Source organism: Penicillium verrucosum (assembly GCF_028828655.1).
Source record: "Penicillium verrucosum strain IBT 35672 chromosome Unknown utg000003l_segment0_segment0, whole genome shotgun sequence".
Taxonomy (NCBI): domain Eukaryota; kingdom Fungi; phylum Ascomycota; class Eurotiomycetes; order Eurotiales; family Aspergillaceae; genus Penicillium; species Penicillium verrucosum.
Genome location: NW_026643212.1, coordinates 1,986,553 through 2,010,940, shown reverse-complemented (window position 1 = coordinate 2,010,940; position 24,388 = coordinate 1,986,553). Strand labels below are relative to the sequence as shown.

The following is a 24,388-nucleotide window of genomic DNA, read 5'->3' as shown; positions in this document are numbered from 1 at the left end:
GTCTTCCTCTCCGTACTCCTGCCCCTACTGCTGCTCGTGCTCGTGCTCGCGCTCGCGCTCGCGCTCCTGCCCGTCCTACTGCCCAGGCTGCTACTCTCGCTCCCGCTCCTCCCCCCGCCCTTGCTCCCGCCCCTCCCCCCCGCCCTTGCTCCTCCCCCCCGCCCTTGCTCCCGCTCCTATTCCCGCTCCTGCCCCCAAGGCTGCTCCTGCCCCTAAGGCTGCTCGTGCTCCTAAGGCTGCTCCTGCCCCCAAGGCTGCTCTTGCCCCCAAGGCTCCTAAGGCTCCTAAGGCTGCTAAGGCTGCTCCTGCTCCTAAGGCTGCTCCTGCCCCCAAGGCTCCTAAGGCTCCTAAGGCTCCTAAGGCTGCTAAGGCTGCTCCTGCCCCCAAGGCTCCTAAGGCTCCTAAGGCTGCTAAGGCTGCTCCTGCTCCTAAGGCTGCTCCTGCCCCCAAGGCTCCTAAGGCTCCTAAGGCTCCTAAGGCTGCTAAGGCTCCTAAGGCTGCTAAGGCTGCTCCTGCCCCCAAGGCTCCTAAGGCTCCTAAGGCTCCTAAGGCTCCTAAGGCTGCTAAGGCTGCTCCTGCTCCTAAGGCTGCTCCTGCTCCTCCCCCCCGCCCTTGCTCCCGCTCCTATTCCCGGTCCCCCCGCTCGTGCTTATGGCCATCCTCTTGCCCCTGCCCCTACTCCTAGGTATACTCCTGCTTTCGCTACTATTCTCGACTATGATATTGCTCCTATGGAGGCAATTACTGGGGCAGATTCTGGTGAGGCTCCTACTAGGGACTCAACTCCTAGTTTTCATGATGAAGATGTTCTTGCTCTCCTTGGCTATAACCCAACTCCTACTCATCTTCCTGTCATTCCTCCTAATGTTGGCTTTCCGGATCTTCCCTCGGTGGGTGAGCCGGGCGTCCCCCAGTACCCTGTCGTTCCTCCTAATGTCGGTTTTCCGGATCTTCCCTCGGTGGGTGAGCCAGGCGTCCCCCAGTACCCTGTCATTCCTCCTAATGTCGGTTTTCCGGATCTTCCCTCGGTGGGTGAGCCGGGCGTCCCCCAGTACCCTGTCATTCCTCCTAATGTCGGTTTTCCGGATCTTCCCTCGGTGGGTGAGCCGGGCGTCCCCCAGTACCCTGTAATTCCTCCTAATGTTGGTTTTCCGGATCTTCCCTCGGTGGGTGAGCCGGGCGTCCCTCAGTACCCTATCCCAGGCAGCCCGCGACCTGGCTACTATGTAGCCGATCCTACGGAAGTTTCATCTCCTCACACTGATGCTTCCACAGGTACTATGGAACGTGCCAATACCAAGCGGCGTCGGGATGACACAAATGATTCAGAGACTCCCCAGCCTCGAAAGAAGAGATCAGCCGAATGGACGAGTTTCACCACTCTAGGTGACTCGTCAAATGATTCACGAAGCCTGGATGCTGATGGTGATACCCCGATGGATGAAAACTACAACTCTTTTAACGTTAACAGGAAGTCTGTTGAACCAGAGTCTGGTGTGTGGTCTACGATGCGAGGTTATCTTGGTCGTTTAAGCCGCCAACCTTCTCCAGAGGAACCGGATGAGGAGCTCTAGAGGGGCTCGGAGATAGGTAAGTGATCCAATCCATGACGATTTAACACTGGTCAAGGTGTATATTGGTGTTATAACATGGAAATAAAAACAGACAAGGGTGAAGGACCAAAAGTGATTATGATACATAGACAATGTAGATTTTAGCATCATTAGACTTCTCTTTGATATACTTGATTTATATTAAACCACATTGCTTATTATCAAGTCTCGGTTATTTGATACAGTAAATATGCATTGCTTCAATTGCTTACTACGTATCATGAAATACTTATAGATGCAGATGTGGCCATTCTTTGGGTGGAATTATCCACAGATGCTGTACAATTTTAATATCCAACCAAGCATACCCGAGTTGATATGTGATAGTCGAGTAGTATATAATATACCACACGATATACATGAAAGGATTAATGCCAAGAATTGTTCTTTTCAGTGGTTGCAATTCCATATCTAGGCAATTGACAATTCCGTCGTATATTATTCCAGTATATCACTGTGTTCATTCACTATATTGGAGGCAAACTAGGATCCGAAGCCAATAAAGAAGGATGATACGCGAGGTTCTCCCAAAAGTCAGTCTCGAAATCACACAGATCCTGGCTGAAAAATGCAGCCCAATCACTATTCTCTCCTAAATGTGATGGCAGTTGCGTTGGGGATTGTATCCCTTCACGGTGTATAGAATCGAGGAAGCGCTCAATCGTCTGTGTCGCTTTTGATATCAAGGCGTAGTTTGGATCTCCGCGCCGAACGATGCTCCCTACCTGGACCTGCGCAACAAAGATACCGAGATTGAGTATTGTTTTGGACCATGAGTCTCTTCCTTGGGTTAGTGTGCGGTGTTGTTTCAGCATTGAAAGAAGGATAATCCCTGAAGCTGGGAGACCAAAGTGGGCAATCTAATTGTGTTTTAATCCGGTAAGTAAAGGTTTGGATACTGGAAGTAGATAAACATACTTTCCAAACGAGTCCTGTTCCAGAGTTGACCAGTTGGTCTCGTAGAAGAATGCTGTCCACTACAATAGAGAGCATTTGCTCCGAAATGTCGAGTATAGATGGATCGGGCTCGGTCAGGGTGTCGAGAAACGCTAATTGAAGTAGAAAAAGAACATGTAGTTGGTCCAGGCGTACGCTAGCTAGAAGGTCGCGTTCAAATGCATCCCCAGAGCATTCTTTCAGAGCACCCGAAAGTCGGAAGCGAGGAGGTAGATTGGACCATTGAGTTTCAGCTTTTTGCCGGATGATGCTATGTCAAAACTTAGTACGAGCAAGGGAATCACACGTTATATGGCTCTAGCTTACCTAGCTTTCTCATTGAAATTCTCGCGCTGCTTTGACCGGAGCAATTCGAGGACATCTTCCTTCAGTGCAGCGCAGAGGGTCGCCCACCGAATACTTGACATATAGCAAATTGGCGTATCTGTTTTCCATCTAACGACCTCGTCCTCAACATATGACGTGTTCCAAACCTGATCCGAGCTTGTTGGGGTCAAAGGTACTTGAAAATGGCAGAACCGCTTGCTCATCCGAGGTGGGCGACCAAGGAATATAGCCACATTCTTGTCCGCCGAGTATGTGGTGGCCCAAGCTGTCTTTCGTAGCTCCGCAAGAAAATTCGGAATTGGTGGCTTGGTTTTTTCGACATTCTCATGGTAGCCAAGTGCAAACATAGACGATACAACATCTCCAAGTCTACTCCACGAATGATAGCCTGGATTCTCAATAAGCTGCGGGTTTTACGAACAATACTAATGGAGAATTCTTACTTTGGTCTCCATCAACATGGGTGTGTACAATAAAGTTCTCATACTGTAGAACCAGTTGTAGGTCGTTTAAGCAATCCAGCGAGAGCGCGATATCTAACGCAAGATCACTGAGCTTTGTAGAAAGCCTTCGAAGGATAAACTGATCCTTTTCGGTTTTGAACAATGGCGGAAAAAATGATATATCGATTGCTGCTCGGCTCACAGCAGAGAGGAAAATACCTAGACTTTCCCAGCGAAATTTCTGGTCAAGGAACTGTGCAGAGAAAGTCTCGATATCGGATGTGCTGCTAAACTTCAAAGGTTCCCGGGAATTTTGAGTTAGACGTTGGGCATATGCCAAATGCCAGTTCTCTTCCTGTGAGAAGGACGTGAATAGGCGTGTCATGTCTTCAGTGCATTTCTCGGTAAAAGGCTCTGCCAGAGCTAAATTCGCTCCCGTTGCTAGCCAGAAGGTAACAAAATCCTTCATGGCGCGTAGGGGAAATGTGTTTAATAGCTGCCTGAGAATATCCGCGCCTTGGATTAACAAGATGTTCTCGCCAGTGGACTGGGCCTGCACTAGCATCGTCATCTCCTCAGAAGGATGGTATGTATCGGATGCATGATAGTCTTGGGGGGAAATTTCATTGAAAATAGCGACATGGCTAGAGGATCCTAGAAAGCCGGGGTTCGGATAGGGATTATTCCTTGGAGTGAAAGATGGTTGGGCCGGAGGTAGCCGACTGCAGATTCGGTAAGCATGTGGGAATAAAGCGAATATAATCACGTATTGCATGCATACCTAGGAGACTGGAGGGGTGTAGAACTCTCCACCCTTTTTCTCTTGAACGGAGTCGTTCGGTAAATGCAGATTGCAGCTCTATCGTTACTTACACACCGAGTACATGCCGGCCGCTTATGATCACAGGCGACCTTTGCTTTTCGGCAAGCTTCACATGCTGCCAGTCTTGAAGCCATTGATATGTGGTGAAGAAGGATTACGGAGCGGAGCGGAGAACTGGGAATCTTCGGAGTGATCTTTTTCCCCGCAGATAACATTCTACCTACAAGTAGTCATGGAGAATGAATATATGGATAATACACCGATAAATTCCTTTAGCAAATTTAAAAGGTTTAAACACAATATAGGGTTATACTTAAGTCTTTGGTCATTGACAAAGATATGGGTCTGTACAAGTAAGAGAAGGAAGTGAGGTGGTCAGGTGCGTGTGCATAAACACAACCCGCCACTATCACCACAATCGCCACGCCTTCGACCCAGGAGTTTTCTGAAGCCCCCCCACCACCTACCTATATACACCTATACAGTCCCAATGCGAGGACCTGATCTACAATAACACAAACCGACGATCCGGAAATTGATCCCCTCAAATTACCCTATTCTACCTCCCGAATTCCAAAATGTCACAAAACGCCCCATCCTCAGACGGAGCTCCGCAAGGAAGTGCGTCCCCCCCACACCAACATGACACTGCAGCGCCGGCTTCCGGCTCTCCGTGTCATATGGACATAAATACCCAGCTAACCACTTGGAATCAGTCAACCTCGCCTCTCTCTCCGTTCCTCAGCTCCGCGCACTCCAAACCCGTCTCACCTCCGAATTGGAACACCTGACCACCTCGCACACGAAGCTACGCGCCGCCCAAGCCAAGTTCCGCGATTGCGTACGCTCGATCAATGACGGCGTAACTGGAAACGAGAAGAAGGGAACTGATGGCCGCGATGATATCCTCGTGCCCCTCACCAGCTCGCTGTATGTTAAGGGCCGGTTGATGGATCGCGAGAAGGTGCTTGTTGATGTCGGAACTGGATTCTATATTGAAAAGGTATGTGGTGGAGGTGCTACATTTAGTGAGGTCGGTGGTAGGAATTGGTCCGGCTGACGATTTGTCCTTTTTTTTTCAGACTGCGCCAAAGGCGATTGCATTTTACGATGTTAAGATCAAGGGCTTGGAGGCAAACTTGCAGGAGTTGGAGAAGATCGTACAGACCAAGAGCTCGCAACTGCGCATTGTAGAAGAGAGTGAGTTGGCCCTTTTCCTGGATAATAGGAGGCGGGATTCCTATTTCCTTACAAGGCCCTTTTTCTTTCTTTCGATTACTAACCTCTCTCCTACAGCATTGAGGCAGAAGATGCTCTCAGAAGGTACTCCTCAGGCCGCTGCGGGCTAAACTCGACCCACGTGGTTCGAATAGGCCAACATGACTTCCCATAGATCCAAAAATGAAATCATATACAAGGTTTATATCTCCCCATTTTGGAAGAAAACTCGAGATAGATCGAGTACAGTGGGAAGAACGAGAGGAAAGGACCACAAATTCAGAGCCGAAGGGGTTCTCCGATATTGGAAACCAGGAATAACTTCAAATATGAATCGGACTTTTATTACTACATACTTAAAAAATGATCTTGGCTCGATAAGCAAGCCAGACGGTAGTTTTCTTTTTCCTTCTTTTTTTTGTTTTTTTTGTGTTTTTTCTGTCTTTTTGTGTCGATTTTGTTGTTTTCTTCGGTTTTTTTTTTTTTTTTTTTTTTTGAAATCGCCCTTATGGTCCCACAAGATGTAACAAGCTTGGTGTGATTTTGCCGATTCGACTAGAACAGACTTCCGAGATCAGTCTCGAGGACCTCGGGCATCTCAGCACCAGGATTCGCCAGCATCCGCGCAATCTTCTGAACAGCGCTCATGAAAACGCTCAACTGCTTCTCTTCGTTTATCTTTCGGGTTTCAGCCTCCTTGCGGATCTCATCGTCTGTTTTTGGCTTGTCCGTCTGTTCCTCGTCATCCTCTGGCGGGGGGAAGAAGACCGACATACACCCCTCCTTGAAAACGTCGACAGGCTTGACATCAGTCTGTTCACCTAGTATATCGTCCCAACTAGGATTGAACAACGATGCGCCCCAGGACACTTTCGGGGTCGTCGACCAGTGACCAGCCGCGTACGTATACTCGTCGAAGCGGGCGATCTCGAATACATGCGGCGAGTCTTTCACTTGAAGCTGAATTGTGGCCTTTTCAACGAAGCGCTTGACTGGCGCACCATAGGAGAACCTCGCCTTGCGCTGGGGAACACATCCAATGCTCTTTGCATCTGGGCTCCATTGGAAACTAATAGAACGTATGAATTTGTCTAGCTCGGGGGACATCTCCCTTTCAGGGCATAGTTCAAGAGCCTTCACTTCAAGTTGCCAGTCGGACCTAGATTTAAACTCAGCTTACAGTAACATTCCAAAGGAACCTAGGGTAGACAAACCTTTCAAAGTCAATCATGCTGATCTGCATTGGCATCTGACGATCAACAGGAGCACTGATCTGTTTCGATTTGAAACAACGGATTCCGCTGACTTCGAACTCCTGTGAGCCAAGTGGAAGAGAGAATTTTGCTTCCACACGAATCACCGAGTCATTGTTCACTTGGTACTCGAAGTTGGCGGAATATCTAGGTACCAAGTTCAAGAGGGATTCGATTTTGGTTTTACCCCAGGGCTTAAGAAACTTTGATGTCTTGATTCGGTCGAAGATCTCATCTTGCTGCAGCCGGATTCTAAAAAAAAATAACTCAGTCAGCAAACCATCAGATCCCGGACGGAGTGATAACATACCCCGGAACCAAACGTCCTTCGGTGTTCATATGGGTAAGCATCTCGCGAAACTCTGCGAACCCATAAGAGGTGCCATCTTTGGGCTTGCGCCACTGTTGCAGCGTGAACGAGCCGAACTTTGCACGCATTTGCAAGAATCCCCGAAATTGAGGAATCACATGCAGTGCTTTCCTAAGGTTTTTGGTGACAATGCTCTTGTTGTTGGCCTTGATCCCATCCGCAGTGGTCTCCCAGGTCGCGGCTACGTCTGATGCCAGTTCCGGTCCACAGAGAACGGGTTGTGAGAGCCCACCGGACTTTTGCAGGATAACGTGGGTTCTCATGAGCTCTGTCCGGGGCGCCGCAACAAGAAGCAGCTTGATTTCTGTCTCGTGTTGGACCATTAGCCTCTCCCACAGCTCTCGGAATCGAGATGCAATAAGGGACATATCCCGCTCGTCGTTTCCAGACATGAAAAGGTAGTCCGGGGTACCAGGCTTGATGTAGATATTCACGTCATATTTCAACCGAATGAAGTCGAGGATCTCACGCCGGGCGGTAATAAAGTAGTTCAGCGAGGGGCCATCTGAAGGCCAGAGGAAGCCAAGCTGTAGTGTCAAGGGTCAGTTAGTCTCCATAAAGCACCAAAACAACTAGGGCTAGCAGGGGGTTATCCATACTGTGTAGTCGGCCGCAATTCTGGGTGGCTTTCCCATCTCCGACAATCTTTCATTCTGGGCTTCCTGCGACCGGACATGGGCAACCTTCGTGTTTGAATGCGCGTGTATCTTCGCCCAACGCGATGCTCCAGGCAAAGTCCGCTGCTGCATCAACCGACTCAACATATCTTGAAGCATATTTTGGGCATCCAGAACCTCATTTTCCTTGCCCCAGATGTGAACTAGCTTTAGGGTCATTAGCATATTCAGTCCCTCATATGTTGGGGAATTCTAGGGGTCAACTGGCTTTGGCATTTCCCGCACTGATCCTCACATAGGCACCAGTCTCCTCGATAATTCTCTGGCGGAAATCGATGTTGAAGGTTTCTCCTGGTGTTATTTGTCTAATCCTTGAGTCTGTGTTAGTTCCAAGACCAAGGACTGCAAAGCTCTATATACTCACTTTGCTTGGAATACTTGACATTCATAAGGCAAACGATAAGAAGCTATTTGACTGTTAGTAATGTGCTTGCGGTTGGTGTGAGTACACGCACCATCTGGAGAAAGGCCCTTGCGCCACTTCGTCTTCGAATGATAGTCATTTTGCCCAGGTGTGAGGAGCGGATTCTTAGTTCTGTGTTTCGACGCAGTTGAAATAGTACTCCCTCTTTTAGATTGAACCCGTGATTGTGATGGGGAAGTATATCCCCCCTTGAGAGGGGCACGTTGACCCGATTGGAGGTTACCTGCCAAATTCTGCTGCTGTCGTGCGATTGAATTGGAACTGCTAGTGTTAGGCCCGCGTCCACCGAATATTGGTCCCTGTGGTGCCTGAGTTAGGCCTGCTCTAGGTACAGTAATAACTGCCTGGGTTGGAAAGGCGCTTTCACTTGGAACCGGTGATCGCGATGGTACAAGAGGTACACTTTTGAGAGACCGACCAGTTACGGGCACCGCTGAGGTTGGGGGCTGTGGCAGATCGTCAATGGCAGAGGAATCACCGTTCATATCCTCAAAATCTTCCTCAGCATCATTATCAGCAGGTTTATCCTGTGCGTGGTTGTCATAGTCTTGTCGGTAGATAGTCCCCCGACCAAAATCTGGGCCCGGACCATAGTTGGGCAGTTCCCATGCTAGATAGGTTAGTACGTATAACCATAATTGAAACAAAGGTTTCTTACATTTGGCATTGAGACGCTCCCAACTGGTAGGATTTATTAGCTGGACGTCCTTTCAAATATCCGTGTGTAAGGTATACTTACTCGTTCTCGTAGGACTGGGGCACAGCCGCCATTTCGGCGGAATCAGGTAGCGACAAGGTGTTCGATAACCACAGTGATGTCTCCTACGACGGATTGTTTGGAATCGGTTAACTCGAAAGAAGGTGATCCGGCTATTTCAGAAATATTAAACGGGCAAGTGAAGGAAATGGAAGGTGTATTAAACCCCTCCCTGTCGATGAACGTGTGATGGAGCTGAACACAAATTGATTGCAGCGGCGACTGAGTGCACAACTTGAGACAAGTAAAAGAAAGATGAAGGGTAAAAGCGAATTGGACCGAAGACAATATGTCGGTAAACTGAGAATTTTTAAAGGGGAGGAGAGTTACGGACATGACCGGAAGCTTCCGTTGATCAAAGAGTAGGAGCAATGAACCGGCGGCGTATTGAATTTGATTATGTACAAACTACCTCAGGTACGGAGACGTGCAAGGTGATTAGGCGTGTATATAGACCTCGAGAACATTAAGCTCATCCTATACTTTCTCGCTATAATAAGAAGATATTGATGGATAAGATACCCAGAAATCAATCTCTTTGTAATCATGATTCATGCCCCTGGTTCTTGTAGTAAATGTGTTCATGTGAAAGGTAAAAGAAGTCTAGGGCAATTCAGTTTCAGATTATTGTGATATAATTCTTCTAAATTAGTGAGAAATCGAGTTGGACCCAATCCCGTAGGGGGTATGTAACTATAAAACTGATCTAGTTCCCATAGATGTTCAATTTCGATGGATGTTAGGGTATCGGAATATTATTGTTCCGTGATATATACAATTATTCCGCCATAGGCATCTCGCAAATGTGATCGACTTTCTCTTTTTCAATTGTTGATTATGGCATCTAACGTCAATCAAGCGGTGTCATGGTACATATACCTATAGATTAAGGTTGACTATTTAAAATGTTCTAGGATTCTCTAGGGAGTTAGTTAGTAGGTAGGTAAACTACAAAAAATGCGAGGTTTAGGGGAGCACAATGAGCAAATCGCAGCATTCTGTGTTAAGCTAGACATTCAACATATCAGACAATCAGGGTCACGTAATTTGAATGAATAAATCCAGTTTATAACATGTATGTACTGTAGTAACGCCAAGAGGGAAAGGTGTTGGTAGTTTGACGCCTATACAGCAAAATTGTGTGATATCCCTGAAGAAAGAGCCGCAGTAGACTTATGGTACGAACGCTCGCGTACAATATAAGTTAAAAGCATTCCATATTTTATGTATTGTATGTACTCTATACGTACAATGTACCCCATATCTTAACAAAGTACATGTCTTACTATGTTGTATGAGGTAGATGTATTTGATTGGCCAGACCTCCTTGCCGGACTAAACCCAAAATAGACGAAAGTGGACAACGCGTCCATCGCGATTTCTCCTTCTTCATTGCACGTTCTGCCCGGTCACATCTCTCGCGCCCCCAATGAGTGACAGCGATTCAGATTCTTCATCTCGGAGGCGCAGTGCCCACGAGCGTGCCCAATGGATGACCAAGGGAGCTCTGGTTCGAGACGATTCTGATGATGAACTAGGTGTCGAGGACCTTCCGTGGGACTGGATTTACGATCAAAATGAAGAGATTACCCAGGAAAGTGAAGCCAAAGATGATACCCCGGTGAAACGTAGCCGCAGACGATCCTCCCGTCCCGCTCGCCAAAAACGCAAAATCGTTGGTGCCCAGATGGGTCAATTCCAATGCAAAGTTGGCGATGTGATTCTGTTAAAATCCCCCGAAGCTGGAAAGGACTGGGTTGGCATTATTACAGAATTTTTGGAAGAGGAGGACGAAGATGAAGAAGACGAGGTTGTCAAATCCGCCAATATTATGTGGTTCGCATCCCCCGACGAATTCATGAGCACGAGAAACAAGCGCCGGACCGACGCCTTGCCCAACGAACAGTACATCACACTCGATTTCAACAGCAACCCCTTGACATCAATCAGCGGCAAAGGGGCGGTCATGTCTCAGAGCGCCTTCAATGCCAAATACCCGAGTGGACCTCCAAAGAACAAGACCGAATTAGCGGAATACAACAAGTGCATCATTTGTCGACGAGGCGTGAACCAGGTTCAAGGACGGTACACCGATGAGTTTATCTGGGAGCAGCTGTACAACGAAGACAACATCCAACATCTGATCGATTGGATCAGGGATGGCTTGAAGGCTTCCAGAAAACGCAAGGCTGCGGACGATGAAGTGAGTTAAGCCACTTGGTTTCAATTGCAGAAGCGGTACTGATTTGTGACATCGCAGTATGTCGATACCAAGGAGGCCACGGCACCTACGACCCCGAGAAAGAGGCAGCGATTAGCAGCAACGAATGCCACGCCACAATCACAGCGCAAGAAGGCCTTGATGACCCCGACGCATAAACGGTAAGAAACAGCGAAAACAGGTGTTCCATGTGAACTAAGACTAACTGTATCAGGATCGTCGTCAAAAAACCACTTGAGTTTACTCCTCTAGGTACCCGTGTCCTCTCACCCACCCATTTCGACTCTCCCTACCGTCAAGCTCGGAATTTGCTACACGTTTCCACTGTTCCAGACTCATTACCGTGCCGGAAGACTGAATTCAACACTGTATACAACCATCTTAGCGCTGCTATCATGGAAGGCACAGGCGCTTGTATCTATATATCCGGTACCCCAGGCACTGGCAAGACTGCCACGGTTCGTGAGGTGGTTGCACAGCTAAACGGTGCTGTGCTTGAAGAAGAGATGGACGATTTCATCTTTGTCGAGATTAACGGCATGAAAGTCACCGACCCGCATCAATCCTACTCTTTACTATGGGAAGCCTTGAAAGGCGACCGAGTATCACCTTCCCACGCATTGGATCTTCTTGAAAGAGAATTCTCAAATCCCTCCCCTCGTCGAGTCTCTTGTGTTGTGCTCATGGACGAGTTGGATCAGCTTGTCACAAAGAATCAGTCTGTCATGTATAACTTTTTCAACTGGCCTGCGCTCCGTCACTCGCGCCTCATTGTCCTGGCTGTTGCAAACACCATGGATCTCCCCGAAAGAACCCTAAGCAACAAGATCTCCAGTCGTCTCGGTTTAACCCGTATCACCTTTCCGGGATACCGTCACACCGATCTAATGGAAATTATCAGTACGCGTCTGGCCAGTGTACCGGGCAATATCGTTGATCCAGACGCCGTCCAATTCGCAAGCCGCAAAGTAGCCGCCGTTAGCGGTGATGCCCGACGAGCTTTGGACATCTGCCGTCGAGCCGTTGAAATCGCCGAGCAGGCAGCCGACGAGGCTGCTGCCGTAGATGAGGCCAAAGACGAGACAGAATCATTACCTCCCACACCCAGCAAAACCCCCGCCCGGCGCAACAAGGCTATCACAGCCAAAGCAGCCGGAGAATCAGCCGTCGCTAAACCTCCTGCGAAGGGCCAACCAGGGCGCGTCACTATCGCCACTATCAAGCAAGCCATTCACGAAGCTACATCAACTCCACTCCAGCAGTCCTTGCGCTGTCTACCGCTATCAGGAAAGCTCTTCCTTGCTGCCCTACTCGCCCGCGTCCACCGGACAGGCATTTCAGAATCTACATTCGGCGACGTGCTCGACGAAGCTCGCCGCATCGCTGACGCGGCCGTCGCCGTTGCTGGAGCCGCTGGCGCCGGTGTGAAAGATTTCCTGCTAGGCGGGGGGCCCAGTGCTCGCGTGCGGAGCCTGGGTCATGCAGCCATGTCGCTCATGAACTCCGGTATCCTTGCGCTAGAGCAAGGCTCCGGCTCTAAAAGCGTGCTTGGGGGTACTACGATTCCCACTCGCGGCGACCGCAGTAGTAAAGTTCGGCTCAGGGTTGCGGCCGAAGATGTCAGGTCTGCTTTCAGAGAGGATGCCGAGGCTAAAGGCTTTGGTATGGGTATTGAGCAGTGATGGTGAGGGTTTTTCTTTCAGGTGTTTTGGTACGATACGCATTATTTGGAGTTAGTGTAATATCGCACAATATTTTGCATATGATACCCTTTCAGTCCAGCTGTGTCTTGCACTCTATATCGTAAAGGCTAGTTGTACGTGTGTTGTTCATCCAGGTCAATTGCCAAGGGTATCATTTGGCTCAATTGGGGTTTGTATCATACAAAACGTTAGGACTCTTTTTGTTTCAGAGACATGAAACGAACCTTTCCGAGGAAATTCTTCCCGATACATGTTTGAAAAATTTAAAATCAAGGGCCTTCCACAGACCGCGCTCAACTCCACATAGTGCCAACGAGAACTTGATGGCAAGAAAGAAAATGAATACAGGGTATTGAGAAATCGGAACGGAGGGTACGAATGCCAGTGATGCTGGTCATCCCTCTAGTACCGCTGTCTCCCGAGAGTCGGGGCCCAAGTCAGAGGGTGAGTCTCGGGAGTAGCCTCTTCGTCCTGCTTCCAGATTTTTATGGTCTTATCAGCTTCGCCCGTAATAAGACGCAAACCGGTACGATCAAAGGTAGAAGCCATGATACCAGCTTCGGCTTCAAGAGAGCCGGGCTGTGCGGTGGTGTCCATAGACTGGAAGCGGTGACCAGTCTTCCAATCCCAGAAGGACATAGAACCGTCGTCACCACCAGAAAAGAGAACGTTCTCGTCGTTGACGGCGAGAGAGTTAATGACAGAGTTCTGACCGTCGAAGTTTTGCATGAAATCGCCCTTGGGGCACATCCACTGCTTGATGCTGCCAGTACTGGCACTGGCAAATGTAAACTCGGAGGGGTGAATGGCGAGGTTGCGAACACCCTTCTTGTGGTGTGTCAGGGCGCCCATGCTCTTACCAGCGGCCAAATCCCACAACCGGACTGTGGAGTCTAGGGAGCCGGAGATAATTTGAGGGTCGGCGTCTTGGCATTTGATATCGGCGACAGTACCTTTGTGTCCGCTGAGAACGTGTACATTGCTCCGCGTACGCATATCCCAGACTCGGCACACACCATCACGACCACCCGTGACCAACAGATCGAGACGAGGGTGAAGGGCCAGTGTGTACACACCGCTGAGATGACCGTGGTAGTGTCGAATGACCTTGTTGGTCTCCAAATCCCAACACTTGACCATCTTATCCTCACCGCACGAGAAAAGGTATGGATGCCGGGGTGACACCGCTAAGCCACGGACGGTGGAGATGTGACCGGTGAGAGTGAGTCGCAATGCGCCCGTCGCCAAATTCCAAATCTTGATTGTCCGATCTCCTGCTCCGCTAGCAAACCACTGGTTGTTCGGTTCCACTGCCAAAGCCCGCACCCATCCAAGGTGTCCCGAAATGACGCGCATCAGCTTCCAAGGCGCGTGCCACTCGGGCCGCTGTTGCTGAGTAGCCGATGGTCTCTGGACCAAACTCTTAGGCAGGCCATCGCCAGCAGCTGCTCCCGCCCCCGTGCCCGATGGCCGCCTCACAAGCGACATGGATGAGCCACTGCCGTCTGCGGGTGTCTGTGCCTGGATCTTCGGCCGTTTTGTCCGGCCGGCCGTAGCCTTCGCCTGTTTCTCTGCGAGAGCTCGTGGTAGCTCGGTAATATCTTCGTACTCCGCCTTTCGTCGGTAGGAAACGCCGATTGAGCCGTCTGTAAGAGTTGAAGGTGTGACCATCAGGTATTCAGGACCGAAGAGTTCGGCGGTCCGTTTTGCAGACATGCGCACGGCGTCATCTGGGGACTGGGGTGAGGTGTAGTCCATTATGTGCGCAAAGAAGTGATGAGGGGGAAAGTGAGATGAATTGGTCTTCTTTGAAGGACAGGAGCTTCAAGAATCACGACCCGATGGTGCGCGCGATGAAAAAAAAAGCCTGCGGGAGGTTTGTGACCGCAATCGAGTCCGAATGTTCAGTCTAGGTACCAGATTTAGAAGCACAGTTGATTGAAGACCGATGCTGCCTCTCTAGCAGCTGCGAGACAAGGTATGGTTGAAGATGGTCCAAGGATGTGCATGAATCTTTGGATCGAAGTTGCAACGGGTGTTTGTGCCTGAGGCACCACATTGACCAACATTATGCCCAGTCCAAAAAGGGCGGTGAGGCTACAGGGCGGTGGAATTTGGTATACAACATAATTCGACAGGCTTTGGGAGGTGGAAGTGTTTTTATTTCAGGTCATCAGTTCTACCTACCTAGGTACCTAGGGACATACTAGATATCTGAATATCTACAACAGAGTACATACCGGATGTTGCTTTTGTATGAGAACACAGGTACAAAGGTAATAGCTCAGGGCAGATTTCACACCTCACGTAGAGCCACAAAGAATAAGAACAATTATAGATAATTTGTATATTCCATGTGCAAGATCTCTCAACTAAAGCTAGATCTCTATTTTCCTGAGGATAAAATCATTGAGCTTGTTGACAATTTTATTACGACGTCCTCGCTGCGAGATCGAGATCGGCGCTCAACATTGCTGACTCAGTCATCCTGGCTTATCGCAGCTCTTATCGCAATATCCCTCTTCCTCCAACGAAGTCACCATGGATTCCGATCAGAAGTTCGCCCTTCACGAGGCTGCTCGAGAAGGAAGAAGTAAGAGCTTGAACCTTTGCTGAATAGTACGATGTACTAATAAATTTCATTAGACGAGGTCGTTGAGTCGTTGCTCAATGTCAGTTGTCCTCCACCTGGGGCCGAGACTGCCCCGCAAGATCAGTTTGCTCTCCGAGAACAAAGCTAATTATTGAAACAGGCAAACCAAAAATCTGCATTCGTGAAAGATGATGATGAACGTCTTCCAATCCACTGGGCTGCGGCTTACAACCGTGTCCCGGTCGTGGAATTGCTAGTCGCTATGAAGGATTTCGACCCAGATGTAGAAGTGGGTATCACTGATTTATTTCCGCAGATAATTTCCCTCATCTTTTCAACATCGACTGCGCCCTTTCATATAACTTTGCTAAATCGGCATAGGATGGATCCGGTTGGACACCTCTTATGATTGCAGCCAGCCTAAAAGATGCCGCAGGCGACGCAACGATCGACCTACTACTGCGAAAGGGAGCTGATGTCTCTATCAAAAGTAACACTGGACAGGTCAGCCTTCCGATACAACGACTTGGCTATTGAGTGTACATGAGCTTACTATCTAGTAGAATGCGCTCCACTTCGCAAGTTCCAAGGCCAATATTTCCACCGTCCGCACATTGCTTGCCAATAAATGTAGCGCCAGAGTCAAGGATAGACGTGGTCAACTTCCCCTGCACAGAGCAGCCGCAGTAGGATCTGTGCCTATTTTGAAAACCCTCTTGGAAGAGGGTAGGAGTCCTGTCAATGCAACTGATGGGGATGGATTCACCGCACTTCACCACGCTATCTCTGAGGGACATGGACCTGCCGCCATCTTATTGTTGAAGTCTGGAGCAGAAGCAGAAAAGAGAGACAGTGACGGTAGACTAGCGATTGAGCTAGTTCCAGACGACAAGGCAAGTCCCCGGCCGGAATTAGCTATACATTTAGATCAGAATGGCTAACTCTTATGTGTTGCTTATCCAGGTCAAGCAATACATCTTGCAGACAGCAGAGAGAGAAGGAATTGAACTCCCTTGACTATTCTGGAGGATTTCCGGGGCTAGCACCAGAGGATAGGCGAAACTCACCCTAGTCGTCGCGGGAATGCTGCATGCCTCGGTACTCGGTATGAACAGCTTCCCCTCATCTCATAGTTAACCCTCCCAAACTTGTATGATAATTTTGAATTGTGCATTCCAGCCATGCCATTACTCAGCATATTCAGCCTTGCATGTCTTCCAAAATTATCCAAATCGTCTTCTTTAATTGCTAAAGAAAAGGCTCAAAACAAAAAGTAAGGGTGATTATTTGCAGTTCGTGCATGATCTGTGGTGGGAGTTGCATAAGACATGCATCAACCAAGGGTTATTAGCCTCGGTAATACCGGTGATTGAATGATCAGTAGTCCGTAGTCGTACTTTGTACATATTTATTGTTTCAGGAATCTTGCGGGGAACCTGTTGATTGTATTCTGGGCTGCTGCCCAGAATTTAAATTTACTTTGTCAACTCTCAAGTGCATAGTCAACCTCATCCATAATGGTGGCATCGAGTAACACACGTCTCCCTGTGAGGAACAAAGACTTTACCAATGCGACTGTAGTCATTATTGGCGCCGGCATATCGGGTATGCTAAGTCCTCCAAGGTAAAATACATTTCACTAACCCTTCTTCAAGGAATGTGCATGGCGATCGATTTGATCAAACGGAATAAAACCCGGAACTTCGTTATCCTCGAGAGAAGTAGCAGCGTAGGCGGAACTTGGAATGACAACAAGTATCCTGGCTGCTGTTGTGATGGTAAGAATTACTCTACATGCGCAATGACCGCAACTGATGAAGTCTAGTCTGGAGTTCGCTCTATAGCTATTCCTTTGAACAGAATCCTAATTGGTCAAGAGGATATCCCGGACAAGAAGAAATACATGTTAGTAATATATGTGACCCTCGACCTGCATTGTTCGATCCGAGTCATTGCTGATTTGTGTATCGACCAGGCGTATCTCGTTGGCGTTGCAGAGAAATATGGACTCTACAAACATATTCGATTCAATTCCACCGTAGAGGAGGCCCGATGGGATGACATCGAGTCCAAATGGAAGACAAGCGTCGTGGTATCAGGCCAGAAAGACAGCGAGTACTCAAGCTCATACGTTTTGAACTCTGATTTCCTTGTCTCTGCTGTCGGGCAACTCAATTTACCCCGAACTCCAGACATCCCAGGACTAAAGGATTTTCAAGGGAAGATAATGCACTCTGCTAGGTGGGATTGGACTTATGATTTGACAGGAAAGCGGATCGCAATAATTGGCAACGGTGCGCACTCAGAGAAAGAGACAAAACTCCTATATACAAAATACAATACTGACCAATTCTACAGGAGCAACCGCTGTTCAGATTGCCCCTGAAGTTGCCCGGGTTGCCTCTCATCTCACTATCTATCAGCGGACGCCAAACTGGCTCATTCCTCGCCTAGATCAACCAGTATCTACCCTTCAAAAGACCCTGCTCAGGTGGGTTCCACCTCTGAAGTGGCGTAAACGTGCACTTCAAATGGAATTTCGTGAAGGCTTTTATGCAGGTATCACAGATGGAGATTCGGACATTTCCCATATGCTTCGGACCATGTGTACCGACATGATGAAATCTCAACTGGCTGACCAGCCGGAGCTATGGGATAAACTGATACCCAATTATGCGCCGGGGTGCAGACGAGTCCTTTTTACAGATGATTATTATCCCACACTCGTTCGTGAAAATGTCCTCTTGGAGACACGGGGCATCACAGGTATTACAAACTCCAGTATCAAAGTTGATGGAGAAGACGAACAAGAACACGACCTGATAGTTCTTGCTACCGGTTTCAAAACTGTGGAGTTCATGCATCCGATCCGGATTTATGGCGCAAATGGCCGTTCCTTGGAGGATATCTGGAGGAATGGAGCAACTGCGTTTAACGGTGTTACAGTCGAGGACTTGCCCAACTTTGGAATGTTCTATGGTCCCAACACAAATCTTGGTGAGAACTTATCTCCGAATAACATCCCGGTTTCATTCATCTAACTAATTAAAAGGGCACAACTCCATCATCCTCATGATCGAAGCACAGTCAGCATATCTGAACACCCTATTTGGGGAAGTGATGCAAGCCCACCAGCAAGGAAAGACGCTGTCTCTTAAGCCAGAACCTGGCGTATTGAAAAGTTACAACGATAGGATACAGGCTATTCTACGACGTACCTCCTTCGCAGATCCGAACTGTAACAGTTGGTATAAGAGAGATGACGGGGTCATAACCAATAATTGGTCTGGGACTGTGATTGATTATCATCGTGAACTTTCTAAGGTGACGTGGCAGGAATATATTGCCGAGGGAACTGGTAGAGATTGTGTCATGGGCAAAATTGCTACAAAAGTGAGGCATGCTCAGGAGGAGATCTTGTTAGGCAATGTTTCTTTGCTTGTTGGTGCTATCGGTGTTTTGTCGGCCACAGGTTATTTCCTAGCTTCGTCGAGGTGGCTCAAGACACATTGAAGTAACTTTGAGATATTGTTATAAACAAATGTGATCATTCCCCCAGACCATTATTCCCAACCTCTCAAGCCCTGTTTATATTCCGCTGTCGAATTAAATGCCCATATTTGTAGAAAACAAATGGGACGGGTGTCATCACGGTGGAGATACATCCTAACAACGTGAGAGACCAATGAACACCAAAATTGCTGTACATTGGAATTGACACGATGACCATGGCACCAGCGGCAATATATCGGAAGAAAGTGGCGCTCACCAACGCACTAGCCGCGAAAAGCTCATACGTGTCGATGAGATACTGATATGTTGAGATAAATATTCCCTGAACAGAGAATCCAAAAGCCACCGAGGCTATCAAAGGTGACCAGTAAGAAACCGAGGGGTAGCTGGTCCAACCCATCCAGAAAAGAGAGATTGGCAACCAAGGAGCACCGTACATAGCGAACCAAAGCCGCTCCTCCGGTGGAAGGGTTTTCTCCCCATTCGCAATGGCTTTTGAGAGTCTCTTCCTGTATGCGAAGTAGACATGTGGCACTAGGGCAAATGCAATCAGGAAACCTACGTTCATACCAATAAACGTCAATCCCACGGAACCCTGATTGAAGCCATATGTGTCGCCAAAGATGAACTCATAACCCGTCAAGAACCCAAAAAGAACGATATAAACGACGACGAGATAAATAGTAAAGAGCGTCACCATGATTTCTCTAAAGAACAAGTTGAAAGGGCGAGAGCAGCTGTGCATCAACCGAGTGAAGAGCGGTGTCTGTCGTAATTCAAACTCCGCCTTGAAACGTTGGTCACCGGTGATTTCACGGAGGTGTTTCGCTTTCCACCCCAACAGTACTGGCCCATAGGTTTCTGGAACAAAGAAGAAGATGGCAGATGTCACTAGCCCAGCCATGATCATCGTGCACCATTCAGTCCAGCGCCAACTGATGTGCGTGCTTTGGCCAATAAACGACCCAACCATTGGAGCAAGAAAGGGTCCGAGGAATGAGAGTGTGCAGCAAATTGGAAAGGCATAAGTGCGCTCGATGGGGTCAAAGATGTCGGCCATACTGCCGCCAAACGTGGTCATTGGCGTACATCCAAAGAGTCCGGCCAGGAAACGGAAGGCAAGTTGGGCTCCGATATTTGGTGCGAGTCCTGAGGCCATTGTAAAAATCATAAGGATGAACAACGTAACGATGTAGACTGGGTTTCGTCCAACGGTCTCAGAAAAGGGTGCAGCCACAAGAGAGCCGATGCCGAAAGCAATCAGGAAAAGCGCTGTTGCTAGGGATTCGACAATCTCGCTGACCCCGTATTCCTCCTGTCCTTGTTTGATCACAGTGGAGTCGATTGATGAAGCCCATCCGACCAGCATACCCGTAGTGCCAACGATGCCCAATGTCGACCATTTTCGTCCCATAGACCAGTTTTTGGGATTGAGTTGGTCATTGGGACCATCGAAGCCGACAATAAACAGTGATTCTGGGTCGAATTGTTCAGAGGTTTCGGATACGTTATGGGGTTTAACGCCAGGGACTGTCACTCTCTTGCCGTCATGTAGCACGATTCTCCGTGTAGCGGATAGTGGACGGATACCTTTCTCCAGTCTGGCATCATCAACATCCTCTAGGATATCGTTGGTTGGTTGTGTATGAGCATAATCCGTAGCAGCATTCAGACCGTGCAATTGAATGCTTTCTTGCAAGTCCTTGCGCATACGTCGGTATTGTCGAAAAGACTGCATGGTCGTCGGCGGCGCGTGCTCAAGCAAAGGGGGTAAAATGGAATTCAAAAAGAAAGCCGTAGTTTGCACAAATCCTTTTAGATTCTCAATATTGACGCTTCACGTATTACTTTCCTTTGTAGTGCAGATTTATATCTGCTTCTACTTCTACTTCCGTTGCCCGATTTCCGTTTTACCCGACTTACCCGATCTTTCCTACTTACCCATCCAAAATTATATGAAACCGGAAAAAGAAAGGAGAGCACACTATAGTCATGCTAATTTCTAGTTTTGTTTGGAAAGAGAATCAAAACCTAATATCATCGCATGCTGTCTACATAAATCCATGGAACGGGGGTCTATATAAACGCAATGCAGACATCCTTCAACCATGTACTCAAGTCATCGTGAATCTGTATTCTATCTATCCCTGGGCACCAATTTTGCGTTAGCCAAAACCAGGAATTTGTGTCTCTAGAAATTCATTCCAGTCCCAGTCAAATTCATCAGGTAGAGACAAGTTTTCGGTCGCTCCCAGCCAAGAAGCAACGTCCAAGGCTTGGGGAGTAGTGGAACTTGGCTCAGTCGGTCCTCCATCTCTTTGTTGCAAACTGTCTCTGAGAATAATCGAGTCCCGTTCTTTTTTGGTTTGGAAAAGACAAACTAGCGACTCTATTGTCTCCAGTGCCGTGTGGATAGTAGGTGTATTGTAATGCCTGGTGATAGCCCTGAACGAGCATAGCGCAGGACCAATATGTGACAGCGACTCCCTTGTATCAATAGCCAGCAGGATACAGATAAATTGAAATGGTAGGTTGGCAACATGCCACCACGGACAGCGATCTTCGGCTAGTCTTGTTGCGGCATCAAGACCCTGGTTCCCAAATCGCATAACGCGGGCAAGAACGTCATTCGATATATTCACAGACAAAATTCGCAGCCGACGGTATATCGTGAGCGCCAAATTACTTTGGGAAAGGATCAAAGCATCGTGGGATAGTGCAAGGCCCTCAACGCGGGCCAGAGCCTCTTCGAAGGCAGAAGCTTTATTGTCACGGTCTGGGTCGAGCCCTTCGGAGATTTGATATAGGCTTATGAGGTCTGTGGTAAAGTCGTCCTTTCGAGGTAAGGGGAGCTTGCAGGAGACACCTCGTGGGGTCACGCGCGATCGGCCGTACTCATAGGAAATCCACGAATTTAAAACCGTGGCTACCCAAAAGAGTCGGCGGCGGGTTTCTTCATTGAAACTGATGTCTGCAGTGTCAGAATACACTAAGGATGCCAGTTCGGGGTCTTGATGAGCTCCGATGGCCTCGATGATGTGCATCGTGGAACAACTGGCCATCCACGACGCATGAGGGCAATTAGTGGACCTGAGATATATCGTTCGTAATATCCAAGCACTCGCATGATGAAGGAGAATTGTTTTTGAAGTTTTGGTTGTTTCGAGTTGTTCCTTCGCACATTGTACCAGTGCGATTTCCTTGGGATGTTGTTTCTGGCCCGAGTACAAGGAGCCTAATGCCGCCACACCACAGAGAATAGAGTCATAAGAAGCTATGGTCGTAGGATCATGCCACCTATTGCCAATCCTTTGCCGTAAATCTTCAGAGTCCAGGACCCCATACACAGGATGTATCTTCTTCAAATAATGGTTGGCCAGGTCTTCCATCTCATCCCTTGAGATCAGATCTGTCATATTGGTAGAGGGCTCCAGGGGTTCATCCCGTAGACCCAAATTCCAGCTAAAGCCGTGCACCTTAGGTGCGCCCTGTGGATTCATTTTCATACCCAGGAGATGAGGGAAAGCAGTGCCTGAATTGGCTTCCATGTGTGCTTGGTTAGCACCAGCTCGTTCGGAAAGCTTTTGTACTTCCGGTTCGTCGCACAGTGTCGAGGACTTAGAGACGGTCGTTTTCTCCCGTGCAGAGGGCTTGAAGCTGCATTGATACTCGTATCGTATACAGCAAGTGCATGGCTCATGACCGTCGCATTTCCGCTTTCGCAACTTGCACATTTCACATGCTCTTTTGGCCCGCTGTCGGGCTCTTATCCGACCGGAATTATCAGTATGCGAAGACATGACGTTGAGATGGAACAAGATGTGATCTCTTTAGGTGGTCGATGTGACCATGTGAGTCTGGTCTGTTGCCGGAGTAGGATATATAGTGGCCAATCAGCGTTGTGTCACAACCAAACTAATATCTTATAGCCGAGCAGCGACGGGAGATTCCATTGGAATGTTAGCAGCCCTCTTTAGACCAGTGGCTATTAATATCTCAAATTTTACACTATCGACAATTCTGCCATCTACAATGTCCAATTGACTAGATAGTATAGAGCCAACCTGTGTTTGTGATAATATTACGCCGGGCAAATTAGGACTTTTTCCATTAGCTCCCAACACTAAATTTCCCTCCGCATCCAAGGATTCCGCTGGCACTGACAGCCTCAATAGATCTTTATCAATAGGGGCCACGCTCTTTGTCCAATAAGGAAGTTCCTCCGGAGTGAAAGGTGGCCATGGGTCTCCATCTTCTTCACGATGCATGTGCTCTCTCTTTCTCCGCAGACCCAGACTCAGTCTCCAATTGACTGCCTCGTGTAATTTATCAACAATGGAAGCGACAATCGCATGACGAAGTGGATCAGGATCTATCGGGTTTAGTATGTCTCGTAGTTTCCAGTCTTGCCGATAAAAGAAGTATTCCGTCTCCCATCCCATCAGCTCATAATGATCAGCGAGGTGGAGCTCATAGAGCCGGTAAACTGATCGCAAAGGTGTGTCGCGCATGCGCCAGATAGGAATAGCACGGAGCTTATGGATGTCGCCAAAATGAGATGTAATTATACCCGCATTGTGTTTTGTACCTTCGATAAGTGCACGGGGAGAAAATGGACCGGGGATTGGGAAGAACCAGGACGGATAGGGGATGAACATGCGCAAGAGTGTGAGCAAGGGGTACTTGTGCTGAAGTCGGATGAGACTACTACGTAATCGGAGGGGTGAGTGTGCGTAGTGAAGCCACGTTCAAAAACGGGCCCAGAGAGATATCCTGGGACGGCGACGTGGAGGCATTGATGGCAAGCCTGTTGAAGAGAGAGAGAGAGAGTGTGTGTGTGTATGGGCGAGTCCTTCCACGGAGGCGGTGAGGCTCCAGTCCCGGAGCGGGGCATACGACGTTGGGACTGCCTGTCCTCTAGTTAGCTAAATTACCATTACCATCTATCAACTGAGGGAGTGGACGAAGGACAGTGCCCGTTAGTCATGATGAGGCCATACTTCGAGCCCCAGGATTCACATTTGGATTCGCTCGAGTTAACAATCCGACACCTCCAGAATGAAATCTTGAAGGGTGGAATCTCCAACATCCGCTCTATACTAGTTGACTAATGAGCTAAGTAAGATACTATGGGAGTATGTGCATAAGGTGGATGATGCATGGAGATGCATCTGCCTTGATCAGGAGGACATCCTTGAGAAACATGAATTCGCCCGCTGTGCCAGCCTCATGTGCTCTTTGGATACACCGAAGTGGGAAACTTGGAAGATGGGATTTCTCTCTGGTCGCAATATCAATATACCGAGCTGGACGGGCCTGGTGGAGAGTTTGACATCAGCTGAGGACAAGGGCATTGTGTCTGATTTGATTGGCATTGCGATCTGATCTAGGGTGTGGTGAGGCATTGATATATGATACTGTGAAGGTGCTGTGCTTTCTCTTCATTTTGATTTAGAGCGTTACCTGGGGTCTCAACTTCCAATCGTGGGATTTAGA

General features: G+C 48.4%; 10 protein-coding genes across 10 annotated transcripts; 5 read left to right on the top strand and 5 right to left on the bottom strand.

Moving 5' to 3' along the window:
• Positions 1 to 731: 731 nt before the first annotated feature.
• N7516_008446 (uncharacterized protein) lies at positions 732 to 1,574 on the top strand (the record flags this gene model as incomplete). The annotated part of the gene is made up of 1 exon (XM_057221165.1): positions 732 to 1,574. The coding sequence occupies one exon, from the start codon at positions 732 to 734 to the stop codon at positions 1,572 to 1,574; it is 843 nt and encodes a 280-aa protein (XP_057071437.1).
• A 506-nt stretch (positions 1,575 to 2,080) lies between these two features.
• Positions 2,081 to 4,378, bottom strand: N7516_008445 (uncharacterized protein; the record flags this gene model as incomplete). Its single annotated transcript, XM_057221164.1, has 5 exons — positions 2,081 to 2,473; positions 2,532 to 2,820; positions 2,877 to 3,285; positions 3,341 to 4,062; positions 4,122 to 4,378. 5 exons carry the CDS (start codon positions 4,376 to 4,378, stop codon positions 2,081 to 2,083), a joined length of 2,070 nt encoding a protein of 689 aa, XP_057071436.1.
• A 363-nt stretch (positions 4,379 to 4,741) lies between these two features.
• Positions 4,742 to 5,512, top strand: N7516_008444 (prefoldin subunit 5; the record flags this gene model as incomplete). The annotated part of the gene is made up of 4 exons (XM_057221163.1): positions 4,742 to 4,784; positions 4,880 to 5,166; positions 5,246 to 5,363; positions 5,460 to 5,512. 4 exons carry the CDS (start codon positions 4,742 to 4,744, stop codon positions 5,510 to 5,512), a joined length of 501 nt encoding a protein of 166 aa, XP_057071435.1.
• Positions 5,513 to 5,936: 424 nt separating this feature from the next.
• N7516_008443 (uncharacterized protein) lies at positions 5,937 to 8,876 on the bottom strand (the record flags this gene model as incomplete). The annotated part of the gene is made up of 9 exons (XM_057221162.1): positions 5,937 to 6,540; positions 6,596 to 6,886; positions 6,945 to 7,531; positions 7,604 to 7,824; positions 7,886 to 7,992; positions 8,046 to 8,088; positions 8,137 to 8,715; positions 8,764 to 8,786; positions 8,845 to 8,876. The coding sequence occupies 9 exons, from the start codon at positions 8,874 to 8,876 to the stop codon at positions 5,937 to 5,939; spliced, it is 2,487 nt and encodes an 828-aa protein (XP_057071434.1).
• A 1,415-nt stretch (positions 8,877 to 10,291) lies between these two features.
• N7516_008442 (origin recognition complex subunit 1) lies at positions 10,292 to 12,765 on the top strand (the record flags this gene model as incomplete). Its single annotated transcript, XM_057221161.1, has 3 exons — positions 10,292 to 11,065; positions 11,123 to 11,244; positions 11,298 to 12,765. The coding sequence occupies 3 exons, from the start codon at positions 10,292 to 10,294 to the stop codon at positions 12,763 to 12,765; spliced, it is 2,364 nt and encodes a 787-aa protein (XP_057071433.1).
• Positions 12,766 to 13,188: 423 nt separating this feature from the next.
• On the bottom strand, positions 13,189 to 14,544 carry N7516_008441 (WD40 repeat domain-containing protein; the record flags this gene model as incomplete). Its single annotated transcript, XM_057221160.1, has 1 exon — positions 13,189 to 14,544. One exon carries the CDS (start codon positions 14,542 to 14,544, stop codon positions 13,189 to 13,191), a length of 1,356 nt encoding a protein of 451 aa, XP_057071432.1.
• A 783-nt stretch (positions 14,545 to 15,327) lies between these two features.
• Positions 15,328 to 16,396, top strand: N7516_008440 (ankyrin repeat domain-containing protein; the record flags this gene model as incomplete). Its single annotated transcript, XM_057221159.1, has 6 exons — positions 15,328 to 15,379; positions 15,433 to 15,458; positions 15,540 to 15,668; positions 15,761 to 15,883; positions 15,943 to 16,272; positions 16,343 to 16,396. The coding sequence occupies 6 exons, from the start codon at positions 15,328 to 15,330 to the stop codon at positions 16,394 to 16,396; spliced, it is 714 nt and encodes a 237-aa protein (XP_057071431.1).
• Positions 16,397 to 16,896: 500 nt separating this feature from the next.
• On the top strand, positions 16,897 to 18,892 carry N7516_008439 (flavin-containing monooxygenase; the record flags this gene model as incomplete). Its single annotated transcript, XM_057221158.1, has 5 exons — positions 16,897 to 16,984; positions 17,035 to 17,157; positions 17,257 to 17,673; positions 17,738 to 18,376; positions 18,432 to 18,892. The coding sequence occupies 5 exons, from the start codon at positions 16,897 to 16,899 to the stop codon at positions 18,890 to 18,892; spliced, it is 1,728 nt and encodes a 575-aa protein (XP_057071430.1).
• A 64-nt stretch (positions 18,893 to 18,956) lies between these two features.
• N7516_008438 (MFS transporter) lies at positions 18,957 to 20,603 on the bottom strand (the record flags this gene model as incomplete). The annotated part of the gene is made up of 1 exon (XM_057221157.1): positions 18,957 to 20,603. One exon carries the CDS (start codon positions 20,601 to 20,603, stop codon positions 18,957 to 18,959), a length of 1,647 nt encoding a protein of 548 aa, XP_057071429.1.
• A 454-nt stretch (positions 20,604 to 21,057) lies between these two features.
• On the bottom strand, positions 21,058 to 22,692 carry N7516_008437 (protein RDR1; the record flags this gene model as incomplete). The annotated part of the gene is made up of 1 exon (XM_057221156.1): positions 21,058 to 22,692. One exon carries the CDS (start codon positions 22,690 to 22,692, stop codon positions 21,058 to 21,060), a length of 1,635 nt encoding a protein of 544 aa, XP_057071428.1.
• Positions 22,693 to 24,388: the final 1,696 nt, after the last annotated feature.